Raw genomic sequence first — 19298 nt, 5'->3', positions numbered from 1 at the left:
CAGCATTTGCAAAGGCCCAGAAAGAACATGGTCCTGAGAGAGGGACAGTGCTGTATAAGAGTGAAATCCAGGGAATATATGGGGAAGAGACAGGAGCCCAAACTGCAGAAAGTAGACAGAAAACCAGTCAATGGAGACTTCAGTTCATGTTTCAGTGTTAGTCTGTAAATATTGGCCAATTATTGAAGAGATATTAAGGAATAAAAATCTGCATTTATTGAAAAAATCTCCTGGAACCAGTAGGGTAAAACTGAAGTCAGGATAATTAGGTGGCTGTTGCCATTGTCCAGATAAAGAGGACCCAATGAAAAGTTGAGGTAGCGGGGATGGAAGGAAGGGAATGAATCAGAGAAATCAGTGAAGTTTGTTCATAAGTAATATGTTAGGAAAGAGCAAGGGAAAGCAAGGAATCCAGCATAACATCCAGGTTTCTGAACGTGATGACTGGGAAGATGGCGATGCCATTAACTGCAAGAAGGAATTTCAGAGGAAGAACAAACTGAGGTTTGGCAGTGATGAATTCCTTTTCACACATGTTGAATTTGAGGTGGCTGATTAATTAAGCAGGTAGACCAGTCAGGAGGATGGTTGGAATTAAGTGGTAAGGTACCACTTTGGAAATTACAGTATATACAGTAAGTGAGTGTTGCTTACCATATCAGTACACAAGATGGTGCAGAGAGATTGTGTAGTGTGAGGATAAAATGGCAAGGAAGATGCCTGGAGACCACATTTAAGGGATGAATGGCATCCACAGTTTGACTGGAAAGGGCTGAGAGAGGGGAGGAAAAGGGGTAGAGAAAGTGTATCAGAAGTTCAGGGAAGGGTGCCTGGGTGTCTCAGTCAATTAAGGGTTCAACTCTTGGTTTCAGCTCAGGTCACGATCTCACGATTTGTGAGATTGAGCCCCTTATTAGGCTATGTGCTGACAGCATGGAGCCTGCTTGGGATTCTCTCTTTCCCTCTCTCTCTCTGCCCCTTCCACTCCCTCTCCCCCCCCTCCTTTATCTCTCTCAAAATAAATAAAAGAAAAAGAAAAAAAAAGTTCAGGGAAGCGGGGAGAACTTCAAGGTACAGGCACAGTCAACTTTAACAATGCAGCCTAGAGGGCAGGATCACTGAAACGTGCTGACCAAATGTAACGCTCAAATCACAGGGTTTCAGTAAGTTGGGGGGTCAGGAAGGCAGGAGCCAAATGTAATTGGATGAAAGGGGAGTGGATGAGAAAATATATCGAGAGAGTTGTGGCTCTTTTCCGCCAAAATTCTGCTGTGAAGAGGAGACGGTGAGAAAGAAAGGGCAACAGCTAGAAGGGATTAAAGGAACTATCTTCATTTTTGCTTTAGATGGATAAAGCATGCTGCCGGGAGCCTGCTGAGAGGGGAAAGCAAGGTGGTGTAGCCTCTGGAATCTGTCAGGCATGAAAGAGACAATAATGTAGCAAACTTATGTGGTACCTACTATGCTCCAAACACTCCTCTACGGGCTGTTTTATATACATTAACTCATCTTCTTCTCAGCTGCCTTATGAGGTAGGATCTGTTAGTATCCCCATTTTACTTATGAGAAAACTGAGGTCCAGAGAGGGTAAATAACCTGCCCAATTTGTGCTCTCCCCACTGCACTAAGCACATGTGTTACAGAACCACCAAAACAATACATAGGCACATACATCAGCCTCAGCAGTCTAGGGATCATTGGTTAAGAGGGTGGAAGGGAGCAAGGTGATTGCTGTTGGATGGAAGGGACCAAGGTGATTGCTGCAGACACAGCTCAGTCACATGACAAAAGGAAAGTTTCTCTGTGGAACATGTCTTTGCAACTTGTTTCTATTATTAAGAAGTTGAAGACTGAGTAAAATGATTGGTTCATCAATGTCATTTGACTCTCAACCTTCTTGGAAGGTTAGTTGGGAACAACCACCAAGAGTTAGTGTGATGTGGCAGAACTGAACTAGTCGCTATAATGAAGTTGAAATGTTGGTAAGCGATTCCGTGGAACTCAGGGCTGGGTTGTATTAGAGGTGGGCAGGGGAGGGAGAGGGCAATGGGGACAGGTAGGATGTTGAAACAGATTATCTTGATCACATCGTTGAATGAAGCTTGAAATTACTTTCAGGTATTTGGTAGCAGAACTCCTGAAATTTTGGGTAAACTTTTGTATTTGTAGTACCTTGTTTATCTAGACTTGCTTAAGCTTTTCCTGGTTTTGCGCCCGTCACTCCACAAAGGTGGCCTTATTTGGAAATTTTGAAGAATGACTATAAATCTGTTGGTCTTTTATGCTAATATTGTCATTAGCTGCAGTACCTAATAGTAACATTTATTCAAATGTTCAATAGCTTTCTCAAAACCCTAGAGATGACTCACAATCCTCCTCATTTGGGGAAACTCAGGCTTGAAGACACAAAGTTCCCTGCCTGAGGTCACAAAGCTAACAAGTGGCTGAGCTGGGATGCAGACCAGGTAGTACGAATCCAGAGCTCAGGCGCCTAGCCCCCTGTGCTGTACAAGAAATAGACAGTGTCTGGATTTCGCCAGTTTGTTGAGAGTTGCATCAGGCTGCCATGTCCACATGTGAGAAAACCAACTTTAGAAAAACCTTGCCTCTAGTTCTACTGACCGTGGTTATTTGGGGGTTGGTTCATGAGGGAAACGAGCTAGTAAAAATATAGTTAAAAGGTATCTTAATGTGGAGAATCTTCATATGTCTTTACCTTCCCTGATGAGGTCATTAAACATATTTCTTTACCTTTTCCATGTAAAAGGGATCTATGCTTGTGTACAGTTTGTGGGCTGAAATCACAGTGGAGAGGGTTTTGTTAGGCCATAAGGAAGGTCCATAGGATAATGACCGGATAGAAGCATCACAGTGGTTTTTACCTACCCATCTCGTCAATATTATGTGCTTGTCACGTCAGCTGCTGGGATACAGAGATGGGGGGGCAGATCCACCTCGTGGAGTTTATAATCCGATGAGAAAGGCAGACGTTAACTAAGTTCACCAGAAATATTTAATTACTGTAAAACTGGATTCTGGAAACCCTAATAACATCATAAATTTGAGTGCTTCCCCTTTAACCATAATAGGCTAAATGACTTTGAAGGCTGGGAAACAGACTAGCTGATGACCGAGAGCTTGCAGGCTCTGTGCTACTAAGTGTAAAACCACAGACTCGAGGCGCTGAAGTAACTGAAAAGATAACCGTTAAACAGCTGAGAGTCTTATAAAATGCAGTTTAAAATGTTGGTATGTAGAAGGGAAAAATAGCAAATCTTAATATTCTCATTTTCTGTACATTTGTATAGCTTATTTATTACTATATTATGAAAGATTATGAAACAGACACAGATACTGATCAGAGACAGCTGTGATATGGAAACTTCTAAAAAATACACATGTGTTACAGCTTCTTCTCACACCTTTTGTTTCTGCTGTGTTGGCCCAGAAATGGCATAGAAGAGGTGTTCTAAGGGAGATTATGACTTAAAGACTATGTGTCTCTAAGGTACACAGCCAGAAGGAGCTCTCTTTTTTTCTTACAGTGTTCTTTTTCCAAACTAAAAATAATCAAAGATATATTCAAGCATGTTCAAATCTTTACGAAGAGTTTGTTTTGCCTTTGATATTAAAAATGGGTGAAAGTTCTTAGGGGATAGTTTTACTTTAAGCCTTAATCCATGGCAGTTATTCCCATGAGATCAGATTGGCTGCAATTACGCTTCTACTCCGACTATCTAAGTCTTTGGAGAATTCATAAAGGGAAATTTATACCCTGTTGGATTCTGAAGAGAATGTCTCTGTGTTTCCCTGTGTTGATGTGGCCTGGGCTATGGTGGCACAGGGATGGTACTGAATTTTTTTTATTTCTGCTATATTTGATTTTTCTAAAATCTTTACTTTCTTTCCCATTCATATCTCTACAGGCTCAGTTTGAACTTCAGGCATTTCATATCCGCGGGGAGCATGCAGCGGTTACAGCAAGGCTAGAAGAAACCATTGAAAATCTCAAACATGAGATAGAACACCGGTGGCGAGGAGGATGTGAGGAGATGAGAGACGCGTGTGTCTCCACCGATGACGACCACCCTCCAAAGACCTACAGAAATGTGTGCATCCAGACAGACAGAGAGACTTTCCTCAAACCCTGCGAAGGTGAAGGCAAGACCATCAGAAGTAACCAGATAATACCCAAAAAGCTGAATATCTCCTCTTTAAGCCAGCTGTCTCCCCCAAATGACAACAAAGACGTCCATGTACCACTTCAGTCTGTGGAAGGCATCTCACCACCTCAGCCAAAGGCATCGCCTCCCCCTCCCGCCCCACCCCTTCCAGCAGCCATCCCTCCCCCTCCCCCTCCCCCCCTCCCTCCCGGACTTGCATCGTCGCCACCCGTACCTCCACCCCCACCTGTAAGTGCTGGACCTCCTCCACCCCCACCGCCTCCTCTGCCTCCAAGCGCTGGACCTCCTCCCCCTCCCCCTCCGCCACCACTTCCCAACTCCCCTGCTCTGCCTAACAGTGGGGGGCCCCCTCCTGCTCCAACACCCCCAGGATTTGCACCCCCACCTCCTCCTGGACTCTTCTTCGGAGTTGGCCCTTCTTCTAGCCAATGTCCTCGGAAGCCAGCCATTGAGCCGAGTTGCCCCATGAAGCCTTTATACTGGACTAGAATCCAAATAAGTGATAAAAGGTAAGCCCAACCCCTGGCCCATTCTCAGCTTGTGAATTCCCAGGATTTTGCACGAGTGACATTTTATCCTTACCAGTTGGATATCTGTGTACTGTATTCCATTCTCAAATGTGGTTTGTAGTGAATACCTTGGATTAACAAGGTTGCAGTGTTTGAGGGGGAGAATGTCTGTCTCCACCAGGTCTTATCTGTGTTCTCTACAGTCTGATGCTGGGAGAAACAGTGCATGCAATTTCAGATCCTTCTGTAAGATAAAGCTTCCATTTGACAGACTCTTCTTAGAGAAGAGCTCTGGTGTAAGTTAGACCCTTCTCCAACATCCCTACAACTAGCAAGTAATCATAAAGACACTGAGCCTGAACCTATACTGCAGGTTCACTGAAGATGTTTAGAATATCTGTCTTGTCTTTAGATGGTATCAGCAACCTTATTATGATCTGGATACTTAACAGGTACGTGTAATTTTTCAGGTTTTATTAGAAGAACCAGACACAACTGAGTCATTAGCTCTTTAGGTCAGAAGGGCATCCTAAAATATAAAACCTCTGCTTGAACTCTCATCCCCCTAACTGCCAAATGCCCTCCCATCTTCTACCTTGTTGCCCTTCAGAGAAAGTGCCAGTGTGACACATCTTCCATTTGTATAGCTTGTTAAGCTGGGTTCTGTAAGGCAGCAAGACAGGTTGCTTGGAAACTTCCATACGAACATATTTGGATTGAATTTCTTCTGCCTCCCTTCAGAGTCTGTCAAGAGGACAATGAGAGAGGTGTTGAGCTGCTGCTTGATTAACCAATGTCTAGATTTGAAATTAATTTGTTTGTAAAGGACAAAAAATAGAAAACATATTTTTAAACATAAATATTTGAACTTATTCCCCAAACGGGTGGGTGGTGGTGAATCTTTCAATTTATGTAACATTTTGCCTGCGGAAGGCAGGATATTAGACAAAATACTGTGAAATTCACAATTATAAAGCAACTGGAAATCACTGCAGGGAGGAGTGGGGAGTGACTTAAAACTAAGCATGTGGTGAACTAAGTTGATTATGTGCCTTATATTGGCCCCTTTCCTCTAACCAAAGAATAAGGACCAAGAGTTTATGTGTGGGAAATCCTGATACTTTTTTTTTAAACGCTGATGCTTTATTACTTCCTAATTGAATGGTTAAAAAGAGAGAGAGAGAGAGAGAGAGAGGGAGAGAGAGACATCCTGAAGTAGCTCCTAACGATTACCTAAAGTACTATCATTATTCCTTCTGTCCCATTCAAGACTCAGAGGACATTTCCTAAGAAATGTTTCCCAGAATATTTATTTCGAGTTCTGTTCCCTTATTAATGTTCTCAAATTAATGGACAGACATCCCAGGGTGATGAATCCCACCTGTCAGCCGTGGGGTAGTGTGTTGTGACAGCACATGGAACTGTTCCACACCTGCCTCACGAGCCTGTCTCCACTCCATTCCCCTCAAGACTTCATCAGCAACCGACATCCTAGACCGCAGCGGTGGTCTCACAGTACCACTGGGATATGGGCCCTTTGCCCACTGTTCAACATAGGACAAAGTCATGCTGGAGAGAATCGTTACGGTTTCCCTCCTTATGTAGTTGGCCATTTTGAGAAAGAAAGCAATTCAATACTCAAGCTCTTATTAGTTTTACTGTAAGTTTAGGGCTTCATTGTTGAGCCAAATGAAAAGTAGGTGAATGTACTAACTTTCCTACATGAAGACAGTATCACGGCCGCTTCCTGCTGTTCCACACATTTAGTGTCTCTGATCATGGGTCCCTCAAAGTGATTTTGTACCCTCAGAGCATGTGTACTTCTTTTAAACTAAAAGGCTGTAAAGATTCTGTGTAGTGTTTTATTCGTGTCCAAAACTAAAATTGTTTGGGGTGTGTTTGTTACAAAGAGAAGAAATGGTATTTTGAGTATTTTGTACAACCAGAAGGGTAAGCACTTTGCATAATGTGTGCATGACAAATTTTAGCCTTGGTCTTCTGGGGAACTGGAAGTAAAATACGATTTTTCTCCATTGTGTGTGCACTGTCTCTCATCGACCTAGATTGCTTTTCACTACTCACCTGAACTGATTTTTTTTTTAATTTTTAATTTTTATTTATTTTGAGAGGCAGAGAGAGCTCGAGTGGGGGAGGGGCAGAGAGAGAAAGAGAGAGAGGGAAAGAGAGAGAGAATCCCAAGCAGGCTGCATGATGCCAGCGCAGAGCCCAACATGGGGCTCGAACTCATGAACCATGAGATCATGACCTGAGCCGAAACCACGACTCGGTCACTCAACCGACTGAGCCACCCTGGCACTCCAGGGCACTCACTTTTGGTCTTCCTTGTGAGTATCTTCACCTTCTTCCTCCACTTCTCCCTCCTCCTCCACCATTTCCCTCCTCCCCAATATTTCTTCCTACCTCCTCCTCCTCCTCCTTCCCTCTTCCTCTTCTTTTGAGCTAGAATTTTACATTCAGTGATGAGAAAGGAGTTGATCATTATAGCAGATGAGATGGTCTATTGTGAGTGAGTCCTTGTTACTCCTCCACCAAATGCCAATTGCTCCCAACTCACTGAGAGGTAGTATTCCAAAATTCTTCTATTCATTATTGGAAATGCCTTTTCCCACAGAAACAATGTGTAGTAAATGGTGATAAAGCGTGCAAGCTGTCAAAGCCAGTTTACTCTAGAATAGAAGTGAGTTGCAACACTAGTCATACTAGTGTGGGCTCACAGTCTTTGGAGCTGGGGCCAAGCAGTACAGGTGCAGGGATGAGAGGGGAATGGGGGGGTGGGGAATGGATGGGTCTGAACAATTGCCCTTATGCATCACACCATCTCTCTCTGCACACCCTCTCCTCAGCTTCCGAGAACCTCCCTGAGGCCCAGACCAGGAGCCCTTAACAGGCTGCATGCTCCAAAATCCCCTGGCTCTTTTCTGCCATCGAGACCCCCTTCCGTAGTGCAGCTGAGATTAACCCTTGAAATTAATGGTGTTCTTGTTCAAATGGGAGTTAAGTGAGTGGGGGAGGACAGGAGCACATGGATGGATGTACTTCACTGGAAATTTCTAGCTCTTGGGTGATGATTTCACAGGTATTCACTATACTCTTATATGTTGTACATGTCACACATATACTCTTAAATGGCTCAAATATTATATTAGAAAAATTATAATAAGAGAAGTGGAGAGAAGTGAATCTGGACAGATCAAGATGTTCATATTTCATGGGAAAGGCAGACATAGCAAAATGTGAACACCCGGGTCTGAGAAGTCCATCTTCCCACCTGTTTTGAACATGATGAAAATTGCCTTTTAGCATCAAAAAATTGTGTGGACCATCCCATGTAGTAAGAGTTCTTTTAGTTTTCAGTGATGGAGAAAATACATGTTAAAACAAGGGTAAGTACTTAAAAATATTCTGGATCATACTACATACTTACATTTGAAAACCAATGTGTAGATGAAATATTATGTTTGTCCATGGGTATTAAATGTGTTTAAGAAAGTAGACATTTGGGGGAAAATGTGTTCTGATTAAAAGAAGCCTGGATGGTAACCTCTCTGAGCCCACTCTCAGAGGCAGTTTTTCTATACCTGATTTTCCATAGCTTCTTCCCTTTGTTTCAAAACCAGGGTGCCCCTGTTTTTTTGACGACAAAAAAAAAAAAAAACAAACAAACCAAAAAAAAAAAAAAAAACCAAAAAACACCAAAAAACAAAAACAAAAGCACAGCCTCCCCATGGCTACTTTAGTTGAAATCCCTGTGCGGACTGGTTCAGTGGAGTTTTTTGGTTTGTTTTCATTGTTAATACTGTTGTTGGGGCGGAGTATTATAAATCAAGTACTTCTAAATGAGCTCAGTCTGTTCACAAGTTATGGGTCCTGCCCTGAGTTGACCCAAGCTAATCCTAAAAATCACTTTTAAAAGTATTAGAAGAAGTCCAACAAGAAGGTAAATCTTAACTTAGGAAAAGGTGAAGAATTTTATTCTGTTTAAGAATTGTTATTAAGAATTATCCCATTAATGGGGTGCCTAGATGGCTCAGTTGAGCATCCGACTCTTGATTTCGGCTCAGGTCATGATGCCAACATCATGGGATCGAGCCCTTCTTTGGGCTTTGTGCTGGGCCCAGTGCCTTTCTCTTTCTCTCCCTCTCCCCCTCTTGCTTACTTGCTCACTCTCTAAAAAAATAATAAAAACAAGAATTATCCCACGAATGTCCCAGAATTGGTTATCTTTTTAGCGTGTACGTGATGCCTGTTTTTTACCTATCATGGAAATGCCACAGACTGAGGGAGAAACAGCTTACATGGCCTCGATTATGTGAATCCCAGGATTTCTGGTCCTGCATGTTTTCTCTAGATCTCTTTCTTTTTGATTGCATCTAATGATCATTCAGTTTTAGAAATGTGTGTTGGCTTCAATGTTCTATAGTATATTTTGACTTAAAAAAAAAAGATATAGCACAAAAAACTTTTTTCCAGCTTTATTAGGATATATATACATACACACACATATGTATATACACACACACACACACATATTTTTAAAAGTGAGTCATAAAGTGAATTAGAGATTTTACTATATTCTATTCTCATCTGTTTTGATTCTAATACTTAACTTGTCATTTTTTCTTTTAAGCCAAAATGCTACACCAACCTTATGGGATTCCTTAGAAGAACCTGATATTCGGGATACTAGTGAATTTGAGTATTTATTCTCCAAAGACACAACTCAGCAGAAGAAAAAGCCTCTGTCAGAGACCTATGAGAAAAAGAACAAGGTCAAAAAGGTATTGGGTGACTATAGTAATTGTATTTTTTGTCATACATGGGAATTCATTATTGAATTGGAATGCTTTTAAGTCACTGATTGGAAGCTTTGGAAACTTTTAAGTCACTGATGACGAAAAGAAGTCAGTAGTTTGAGAAATCTGTGCTTATTCTTGCAGGCATACCCAAATTTTCAAACTATTTTCATAATAATCTGGACTTTTTTCCAACTATTCTGTTGAAAAAAATACAAAATTTAATTTGCACTTAGTGAAACTAGTATGCATGTTCTATGGAAAATGTTTTACTCATTCACTTATGTATAATTTCGTTCATCTAGCGAATGTTTATTGGGAGTGTATTTATGCCAGGTTTTGCTTTAGGCCCATGTGGTCCAGTGTGGTAGCCATTAAGCACATGTGGCTGTTTAAATTTAATACAGTTGGATAAAATTAAAAATTCAGGCCTTCATTGTCACTTGCCACTTTTCAGTTTTGTTTTTATGGTTAGCAGCTACCATATAGCACAGATTTAAAAAGTTGTCATTATGAAAAGTTTTATCGGATAGCACGGTCTGAGCATCTGGGATGCTCTGGTGAGAAAACCCCAAAGAACCTTGGCCTGTGGCACTTATATTAACAATCAGCATTACAAACAAAACATTGAACCATGTGATAGAGCAGGGTACGGAAGATGGATTTGGGCACGGTTGGGACGGGGCTGCAGTTTTAAGTGGAGTGCTCAGAATAGTTCTCCTGGATAAGTTGACTTCTGAGCAATGACCTGGGGACTTGAAGTCAGAGGCCGCCAGCCTTACAACAGAGAGCAAGTTCAAGATTCCCCATGCCATCAGGCAGATGTGAAGTTGAATCGCAGCTGAGCCATGTGCCAGCTGTGCAACCTGCCTCAAAGTTCTTCCTCTCTTTGCCCCATCCCCTCCCTGCGACATGAGGTAATGACTACTCACAGTGTTATTGTAAGTAGTTATTAAATGAGGTAATTGATATGTCCTGCTCAGCACAGTTCCTGACACAGTCAGCCACCAACAAATGACGGCTACTCTTGTCACGTTACTGTTGAAGTCACTGCTGTGATCTCTCGGCGTTAGCATTTTGATGATAGCATAGCTTGTGCTGGGGAAAAAGTATAGTTCACCTGTGGCTCTGCTATTGATTTGCTCTGTGAGTCTGGGCTGCTCATCTGTATTCTCTAGGCCATATTTTTTCCTTTTCTCTAAAACAAGATTAACAATATCTGAGTGTACCTGACCCACCAGGATGTTGTGAAATTGAATTGAAGAGATTTTGAAGGAAATGTTTTGAAAAGTGTAATAATGAATGATGTTATCATCAACGCTTTATTGTTAAATTATATAGCAGGCTTCATCCATCAGTTCCTATCTCAAGTAATATTATGATTATGAAATCAGTGTGCCTTATAGGGGAAAATAGGACCAAAACCCGAGTCCAGTTTTCTGTTAATCAGATCAGGTTCTCCCACTGACTTGAGGTACGAATGAAAATCATGATCAAAGTCTTTCACCTGTCAGATTCATTGCAACTATGTTTTCATGAGAAAAATGTGACACCGGGAAGCCTGGGTGGCTCAGTTAGTTAAGTCTAGCTCTTGGTTTTGGCTCAGGTCATGATCTCATAGTTCCTGAGTTTGAGCCCCACGTTGGGCTCTGTGCTGACAATGCGTAACCTGCTTGGGATTCTTTCTCTCTTCCTCTCTCTCCCCCTCCCCAACTCATGTGTGCTCCTCCCTCCCCCGTCTCTCTCTCTCTCACAATAAATAAATAAACTTAAAAAAATAATAAAAATGTGATGCTAAAAATAACTAAATATCAGCTCAACTCTTTTAAGAGGACATATTGCATGAAACAATTCGAATTTTTCTAATAAAACTATCAGTTACTGGTAAGGAGTCAACTAATATATATATTATATACTATATATATATTATGCATATATACTATATATAGTATATAGTACATGTATACACATATATATACAGAAGCAGTAGTCTTCTGTGTCTATGGATGGTATTTAATAAACCAGCTGGCCCTTAAAGCACATTTATTTCTATCTTGTATGAATCTCACTGCATGCGAATACATGATATGTATATATATATACATATCATGTATATATATATATACACTATACATGTATATATATACATATACATGTGTATATATATACATGTATGTATATACACTATATATATACACTAGTATGTATATATATGTATGTATATACACTAGTATATATAGTATATATACTATATGCTCTCACTGCATGTGAATACATGATATATATATACATATATATACTATACATATGTACATAGTACTATATGTACATAGTACTATATGTATAGTATGTATATGTATACATATCATGTATCTGCATGCAGTAAGATTCATACAAGATAGAGATAAATGTGCTTTAAGGGCCAGCTGGTTTATTAAATACCATCTATAGACACAGAAGACTACTGCTTCTGTATGAAAAGCCAAAGAAGAATGTCTGTATTCCAAAGCTAGCCTAGATTTACCTCTTCCAGGGAGCCTCTTCTGGCTAACCAGGAACTCCAATGAACGTTTTCTTACACAATATCATATTAAACTTACTTTTGTCCTCTCTTTCTTCTCGGATTGGTATTACCCCTTTGTTTCTCCCTCTGGATGCTTGGTAACATGTTGTTTACTCATAAAGCTAATTATTTTTGTTTTGGCAAATGAGTATTTTTAAAACATCAAAGAATTTGTTTTTTTGAAACATCAAAGCAGTTGGTTGTTTATTCTTATTTCTTATCTCATAATTGTTTGCCTATTCAACAGAGGATTTCCACTAAGGCAGTTAGTACTTGATATGTTTATTTTGCTTCCCTGTCTGAGGGGGAAAACACCCTTCATTTGAACTCTTTAATCTTTCTGAGCAGCAAGGTTGCCGGCATCCTGTAGAATCTGTGTACATATATAGTCTTCACATTTCTCTTGAGGTAGAGGCAGACATGTACATCTACTGGGCGTTCTGGTCCTGAGACTGGTTGGAGTTTTCAGTGAGCTTGTGACTTACATTAGGGCTGAGATTTTAAGTTTTAAACTAAAAAAATGAACTGATTCAATGCCAAAAGCTCTAAGCCTGTCCCTTACGAGCCTTCTCTCCGTGCCCGTGGTCAGATTTCACACATCAAGATGGATTCCTTGGTCTCCTCTCAGAGCCAGGTTTTTTATTTGTTTGTTTGTTTCTCTTAAAATGAAAGTGAAAGTAAATTACAGAGTTTTTGAGCAGCTGGGGAGTTTCAGCATCAGAGGCCAACTTCATCAGCTTAACCACAGCATGATTCCCACACAAGATGACCAGGAAGAACCCTGGCCAAATCGGTCTTGTTTATAGTGATTGGAGTGGAGCGTATGTTGGAGATTTAAAACTCCAGCATTCTGAATCTTGGCTGTAGGGGCTCAGCCAGCATGGAGACCTTTATGTGAATACCTCTTAAGTGGAGATGGTCTTCCTTCCTCTGTGCAGGCTGCATTCCTTGTTCAGAAAGAACTGTCAGAACTGTTAAGATTCCACTGAACTCAAACTCAGATACTGGTTTCTATTTCTCCTTCTCTAGGAGCATTTGAAGTTCCCATCGCCAGTGGTGGCTGTCAGTAAACAGATACATACACTCTTCAGTGGGGCAGGGATCCCGTTCTGTAATATCTTCTAATCTGAAAACTAGAAGGCACCTTCCCAGCCACCGAATTCAGTACCCTCATTTGGCACTCGAGAAACTGAGACCTGGGAAGATGACGTGACTTCAAGGGTTTGCACACTTGTAACTGGAAAGATGTTAATAGTGACAGACACTTGAGAGGATGTACAAGAGCCTCAGGATGTGCCTTCATTTCCCCTTAATTTAAACATGAATTTGCCCCATTGGCGATGGTCACATATTTTATTGGGATGAATGAGCCGACATCTATAAATGAGAATGGCCATTATTAAAATCAACAAATACAGGCACACTTGGGCAAATCCAAAGTATTTCCTACATTGTGAAATCATCCCAAGTTTTTTCTTTTTTCAAAGTCAATCTTCTAGTAGGAAGCTAAATCTTAGAATAAAAAGAGGCTTTAGGTATCACTCCAACAACAATATATATATAGATTTAGAGCTGTTTTCCTTTGACTCTACCAACTATTTTAAATATTAGCTGTAGGGGCCCCTGGATGGCTCAGTTGGTTAAGTGTCTGACTTCGGCTCGGGTCATGATCTTGCAGTTCCTGGGTTCGAGCCCCGAGTCAGGCTCTGTGCTGACAACTCAGAGCCTGGAATCTGCTTCAGATTCTGTGTCTCCTCTCTCTCTGTCTCTTCCCCTCTTGTGCTCTGTCTCTCTGTCTCTCAAGAATGAATGAAAATGTGAAATAAATAAATATTAGCTGTAATACTAACACAGATTTGTATTACGTACTCAGGCATGTGCCATCCTCATTTGTGACACCAGACCATTCTGCCATTTTGACATGGCAGTCACCAAACTGAGAACGGAAGCTGCAAACATCAGCTCCTGTCAGCACCACCAACACTCAGTACCAGCTCCTTTTTTTTTTTTTTTTTTTTTTTTTTGGTCCCTGATAACCTCTGTGCACATCATTTCACTTTCCTTTTAGTTTCCTTTTCTATAAAATGGGGAATAGCAACTCTTTACAGGCTTGTTATGAGGATGAAATGAAATCATGCTTATGAAAGTACTTTATTTCCTAGAAATGTGTATTAATCGTCTTAGTTTATGGACTAATGGGAACGTTTTATGAAGAAATTCTTGAACGTCATTCATTCCCAAGGTTGTTGAGGAGTCTTAAAACATTAGTGTGTCCATTCCTGAAACTACTTGCAAATGGTAATCTCTAGACCATTCCTGTCTTTCAGGATTCATACAATTCTACAACTTCCCTTAATGACACATGCAGACATCTGGGAGTTCATCTTACATTGGTTTAGGTAGTCGTTTGCACTGTAGAACAGAATTTCCCCTGTCAATATGCCATACTTCTACGGTCTCTAAGTACATTTGTTCCTGGGAAAGGTAGCTCGGCACCTTGACACAGAGCCAGGAATCTGCCTTTATTGTCTGCCAGGCGTCCTCCTGGTACCTGTTGGGGAAGTGACTGCTCTGGTGCGCTTTCCAATTGCTTCCTAAACTTGCCCTACAACTCACAGAAATCAGCATGACCTGTCACTGTTCTTCCTGTCTCGAAATGCCACGATCTCACTTTGGATTATAAATAATCTCTCGCTTGTTTCCTCCTCTGTAAGTTACATAAAATCATTCCTTTCCCTCTGCCTTTTTCATAGATACATCTTAAGAATTAATGAGATAAAGGCTATTCCCTAAGCACTTTGGGGTGGGGGAGGGCAGCTGGAGAGGGGTGGCGATGGTTCAGCAGACACTAGTCTGTTGAAACTTCCTGGAGCCAAGAGCCTTCAGTTGTAATTTGGTCACTTTGGCGAGGATCATAGCTGTAATTCTCAACTCCCAGACTTGGTGTCTCAGTTTGGCAGGGAGGGGAGAAGAGTGGAAGGAGAACATTGTTTGGACGTCTGAACATAAATTTATAGGGTTTTCATAACCTGTTGCCTTCCAAGTTTATATAATTTTAGCTTTTGTATACAGAGATAATTTCTCTGGGCTGCCTCAGTAAGGTACGTGCATGATTCTTCCCCCAGGAGTGGGGATGATTTGCCAACCCCTTTATATTTCTCATGTGTTTGAAAAATGAGCAGTGAGGTTAGGGGTTATCATATATAGAAATGAGTGAAATAACTTGCCCGCGTGTTGATTGCACCAATATATGATCTTGAGGTGGTGCTATGTCCAGATTCCTTGAGTGATAGCTAGAATGATAAGGGCTTTCCTGTTCTTCAGCTTAACGGCAGCTGACTGGCCGGATCTACCAAAAGCAAACAGGAGCTTCTGTTCCATGACAGGCACTCGTTTACAAATGTTCTGCCTTACAAATTTTATTTGGAAATAAGGTGGCCCAAAAAGTTAAGTTGTACTTTTACTTTATTTACATACATATATATATATATATATATATATATATATATATATATATATATATAAAAGGTGGCTAGAGCTTGTCAAGTATGGATATCAATGATTCTTTCAGAATGTTAAATGTGAATATTATTCTTGGAGTTCAACTATATTTCTCTGTTGGCTGTTAAAACAGTAACAATCTGGACTTGTACCTCAAGCCAGCTGTAGTATCCTTAGGATGGTCATTACCTCCCCCAACCACAAGAGGGCATCTTAGAATGCCAAGATACAACGTTAAATTCGCTTCTTAGAACAGGGAGAAGGGGAAGTTGCAAGAGAGTAACGGCCCCTCAGCACCCTCCTGAGTCGTGTTAAATCTCTTCATTGTGGACCATGAGAGCAAATTATCCACACAATAAGGTGACAAGTATTGGGAGCCAAGTCCATATTAGGAAGGCTTGTAGGTAATAGCAGAATACAAGTTATTATTTGACATAGTTCCCGTGTTTAGAATGAATGATTGCAGTATAAAAATGCATGAAGTATCAGACTTAGCCCTTTTGTAACTGATCCTGGAATCACCTCCCCAACACACACGCACACACACGCACACACTCACTCATATACACACTCACACACACACACTCACACACACACAGCTTCTTAAATCTTCCATATCTAAAGGGAGTGAAGATTTATTTGAATAAAGATTTTGTTTTGAAAAACAAAAACATGATTAGATATTACAAGATAGGCTATGAGAGAATCGTTCTATGTATATATATTTTTAATGTTTGTTTATTTGGGGGGGGGGGTGTGGGGAGGAGCAGAGAGAGGCAGAGAGAGACTCCCAAGCAGGCTTTCCACTGCCAGCGTGGAGACCTGATGAGGGGCTCCAACTCACAACTCATGAGATCAGGATGTGAGCCAAAACCAAAAGTTGGACGCTTAACCAAGTGAGCCATTCAGGTGCCCCATTTATACTTTTTAAAGTATCTATCCTTCCTCCTGGTTGAAGAAAGTTTTTTGAATTCTTACATATATTTTTCTGGACCTCATCCATTTATGCTTCATTCGGGCCCTTTTCTGAGACTGTGACATGGGATGGGGTAGACAGCAATTTAAGGCTGAATGCCAATGCAGTGACTCCTCTGGCCTCCACTTTGGAGCTAGAAGGATGTGAGGCTATCGCCAGAACAGGCAAAGACCTTGTGTGTGTATTTAAGTCACAAAACCAGGTCACTGGATGCTTTCTCAACTAAACTCGTAAATGCTTTGCAAAGTGCACACATCTCCAGTATACACTGTGCATACATGTGTTCTCACAGGTTCATGCTTAATATGGACAGAAATCAGTCTTAATAATTCCTTGCATTTATGTAATGTCTATCAAGTGAAGATGACAAAGATTTCAGTAGTGATGATAATAGTTAATGCTAAGTAAGTGGTTTTTGGTTAAGGACTTGGCATGTATTAACTTCTTTAAGAATAACAAGAACCCAGTAAAATGGTTACTACTATTATTCCCATTTTGTAGGTGAGGAAGCTTCAGCCTAGAGGGGTTACATAACTTGTCCAGCCTCTCACAACCCTTAAGTGGTAAGGAAATGAATTTAACAAGAACCCCAGAGCTTGTGGTCTTAATTATTTGACAAATGGTCTGTTGGTCTAAATTTAACTACAAGTCCTGACTTCACGTTCACTTGCAGAAGGCTAAATTTTATTCCCTGGTCATTGTTTAGTGAAAGAAGCACCGGCTTTCATGTCCATAGACCTGCGTTGTACTTCTGGCTCTGACCTCAACCAACTACTGAATTTTGGGCAACCTCTTTAAATTCTCTGGGTTTCAGGTGTCATCTGTCAAAAGATGCAAACTTTAATTTGATGAATTACAACGATGTGGTCATTACTTCACTTCCACTTTACAAATAGGAACACTCAAGGCCCACCAACTTTCATTTTACCTATGAGAAGATAGACAAGACAATTAGATGGGAACCAACATCTCTGTGCTCAGACCCAGGCACTATCTGATAGATAGAGCTGCTTGACACCATCATGGCACATTGTATGAATCACAGATGTGCAGGAGCTCATGGAATGATTGTCAGTAGCTCCTAAAATAAAGCAAGTTTCTGTATGTCCTTGGGGAATTGAAGGACAAGGGAATATGATGGGCAGGATGGCCATGGAAAGGCACCAGAGATCTTGTCTTAAAGGTGAGTAGTTCGTAGTAGCTGTGTGTCCAGTCACGTAACCTTTCTGGCTTTAGTTTCTGTAACTGTCGGGGCACCCGCAGGGTACGTTTTTAAAGGTGCTTTCCAGGGGTGCCTGGGTGGCTCAGTCGGTTAAGCGTCCGACTTCAGCTCGGGTCATGATCTCACAGTTCGTGAGTTCGAGCCCCGCATCAGGCTCTGTGCTGACAGCTCAGAGCCTGGAGCCTGCTTCAGATTCTCTGTCTCCCTCTCTCTCTGCTTCTCCCCCGCTCATGCTCGCTCTCTCTCTCTCTCTCTCTCTCTCTCTCTCTCCTTCAAAAATAAATGAAAACATTAAAAATTTAAAGGTGCTTTAAAGATGCAAAATATCAGATCATCTGTGTGTGGACACCTTCCCACACACATCTTAAAACTGAGTGTCTACAAGTGTGTGAGTAGAAAGAAACTGCACATTCGGCCCTTCATCAGTGAGTAACACGGGATAAAAGGCAAACCAACCTCACACCACAACTTTCTTCCTTCAGAGATGCCATGCGTCCCTTCTCACCCTTGTCTCTACTTAACCAAAAATGCATCTGGCAGCACCAGCCATTGGTCAAGTTGGCCAGCCCCCATTGGCTGGTGCAGCCCTTCGCCATTAGGCCCTTCTCGGTCTCTCTGAGTTTCCAGGGTCCAGAGGCCAAGCCATGCCTTCAGGTTCCACTGGACAAAGCTGTCCATGTGTTTCTCGGGACAGTCTGCCTTAGACCCCACTACCAAGGCCCCACTTTCAATTTTTGATAAAATACCTTCTGGCCCAGAGCTTGATTTCAGTTAGGCCTGACCTGATTTCTCTCCAGCTGAGGCTAATTTGCATGGCTGTAAACACAGGGCCTTACAAAGCTCACCAACTGTGATAAAAGCAAAGGAAACCTGAGACCACTAGAAACTCAAAAACCCGCCTTTGCCTTCGGTATCTGAGCCTGACTCTGAGTCACGCCTCAGCCCGGGAGGTTGCCAGCGTGCAGCAGCTAAAGAAATGTTATTCTGATTGATCTGATTAGGGCAGCAAGGTTAGCCATGGTCAATTTACAAAGACAGTATGAGAAGAAATCATGTGTGTAGCCATGTTATGGGTCAGCGAGGCCCCTGCCAGAAGTTATGAAAAGCCACAGCTCTGCCAGGACCATTATCAGATCTCCTGGGTGGGGTACAAATGAGATTGGAAGGTTAGGGGCCCCTTTGGTGGAATGAATGACAAAAGGGATTGGGCTGAGAAGAGCTAGTGAATCATGCTAGCTTCCAGCTGGCTTCCTTAGCTGCCAAGCCCCTTACATGTGAGTGGGAGAGCCTGGGAGTCTCCAGTGCTGTGTGAGGAGGACTGTCCTTAGCTCCTCACTGCAATGGAAAGGAGAGAGTGGAAAGGCTGATTTGGAAAGAACATGAGGCTCTAGGTTGACCCACTGAAATAGCCAGATGGAACCTATTGGGTATTTCGAGCCCTTCCTCCACCCAAGAGTGGTTTAATTGGGATCTGGCTCCAGGCTCTGGTTACTAAATAACCTGAGTTTTAGTGTTTTCATTTTCATTAA

The 19298-nt window shown here is 41.6% G+C and overlaps 1 protein-coding gene across 5 annotated transcripts in view; it reads left to right on the top strand.

Annotated features, from left to right (window-relative positions):
- FMN1 (formin 1) overlaps positions 1 to 19298 on the top strand; it is a 428640-nt gene that overhangs the window by 221155 nt on the left and 188187 nt on the right. For all 5 annotated transcript variants that reach the window (XM_053224212.1, XM_053224213.1, XM_027066879.2 and 2 more), the window contains 2 exons: positions 3927 to 4693; positions 9342 to 9492. In XM_053224212.1, coding sequence (XP_053080187.1) covers positions 3927 to 4693; positions 9342 to 9492 — 918 coding nt within the window. The remainder of the gene's footprint in view (positions 1 to 3926; positions 4694 to 9341; positions 9493 to 19298) is intronic.

The sequence above is a fragment of the Acinonyx jubatus genome, chromosome B3 (assembly GCF_027475565.1).
Source record: "Acinonyx jubatus isolate Ajub_Pintada_27869175 chromosome B3, VMU_Ajub_asm_v1.0, whole genome shotgun sequence".
Classification (NCBI taxonomy): domain Eukaryota; kingdom Metazoa; phylum Chordata; class Mammalia; order Carnivora; family Felidae; genus Acinonyx; species Acinonyx jubatus.
Note: the sequence above shows the minus strand (reverse complement) of the source record. Positions and strands in the feature narration are given on the sequence as shown.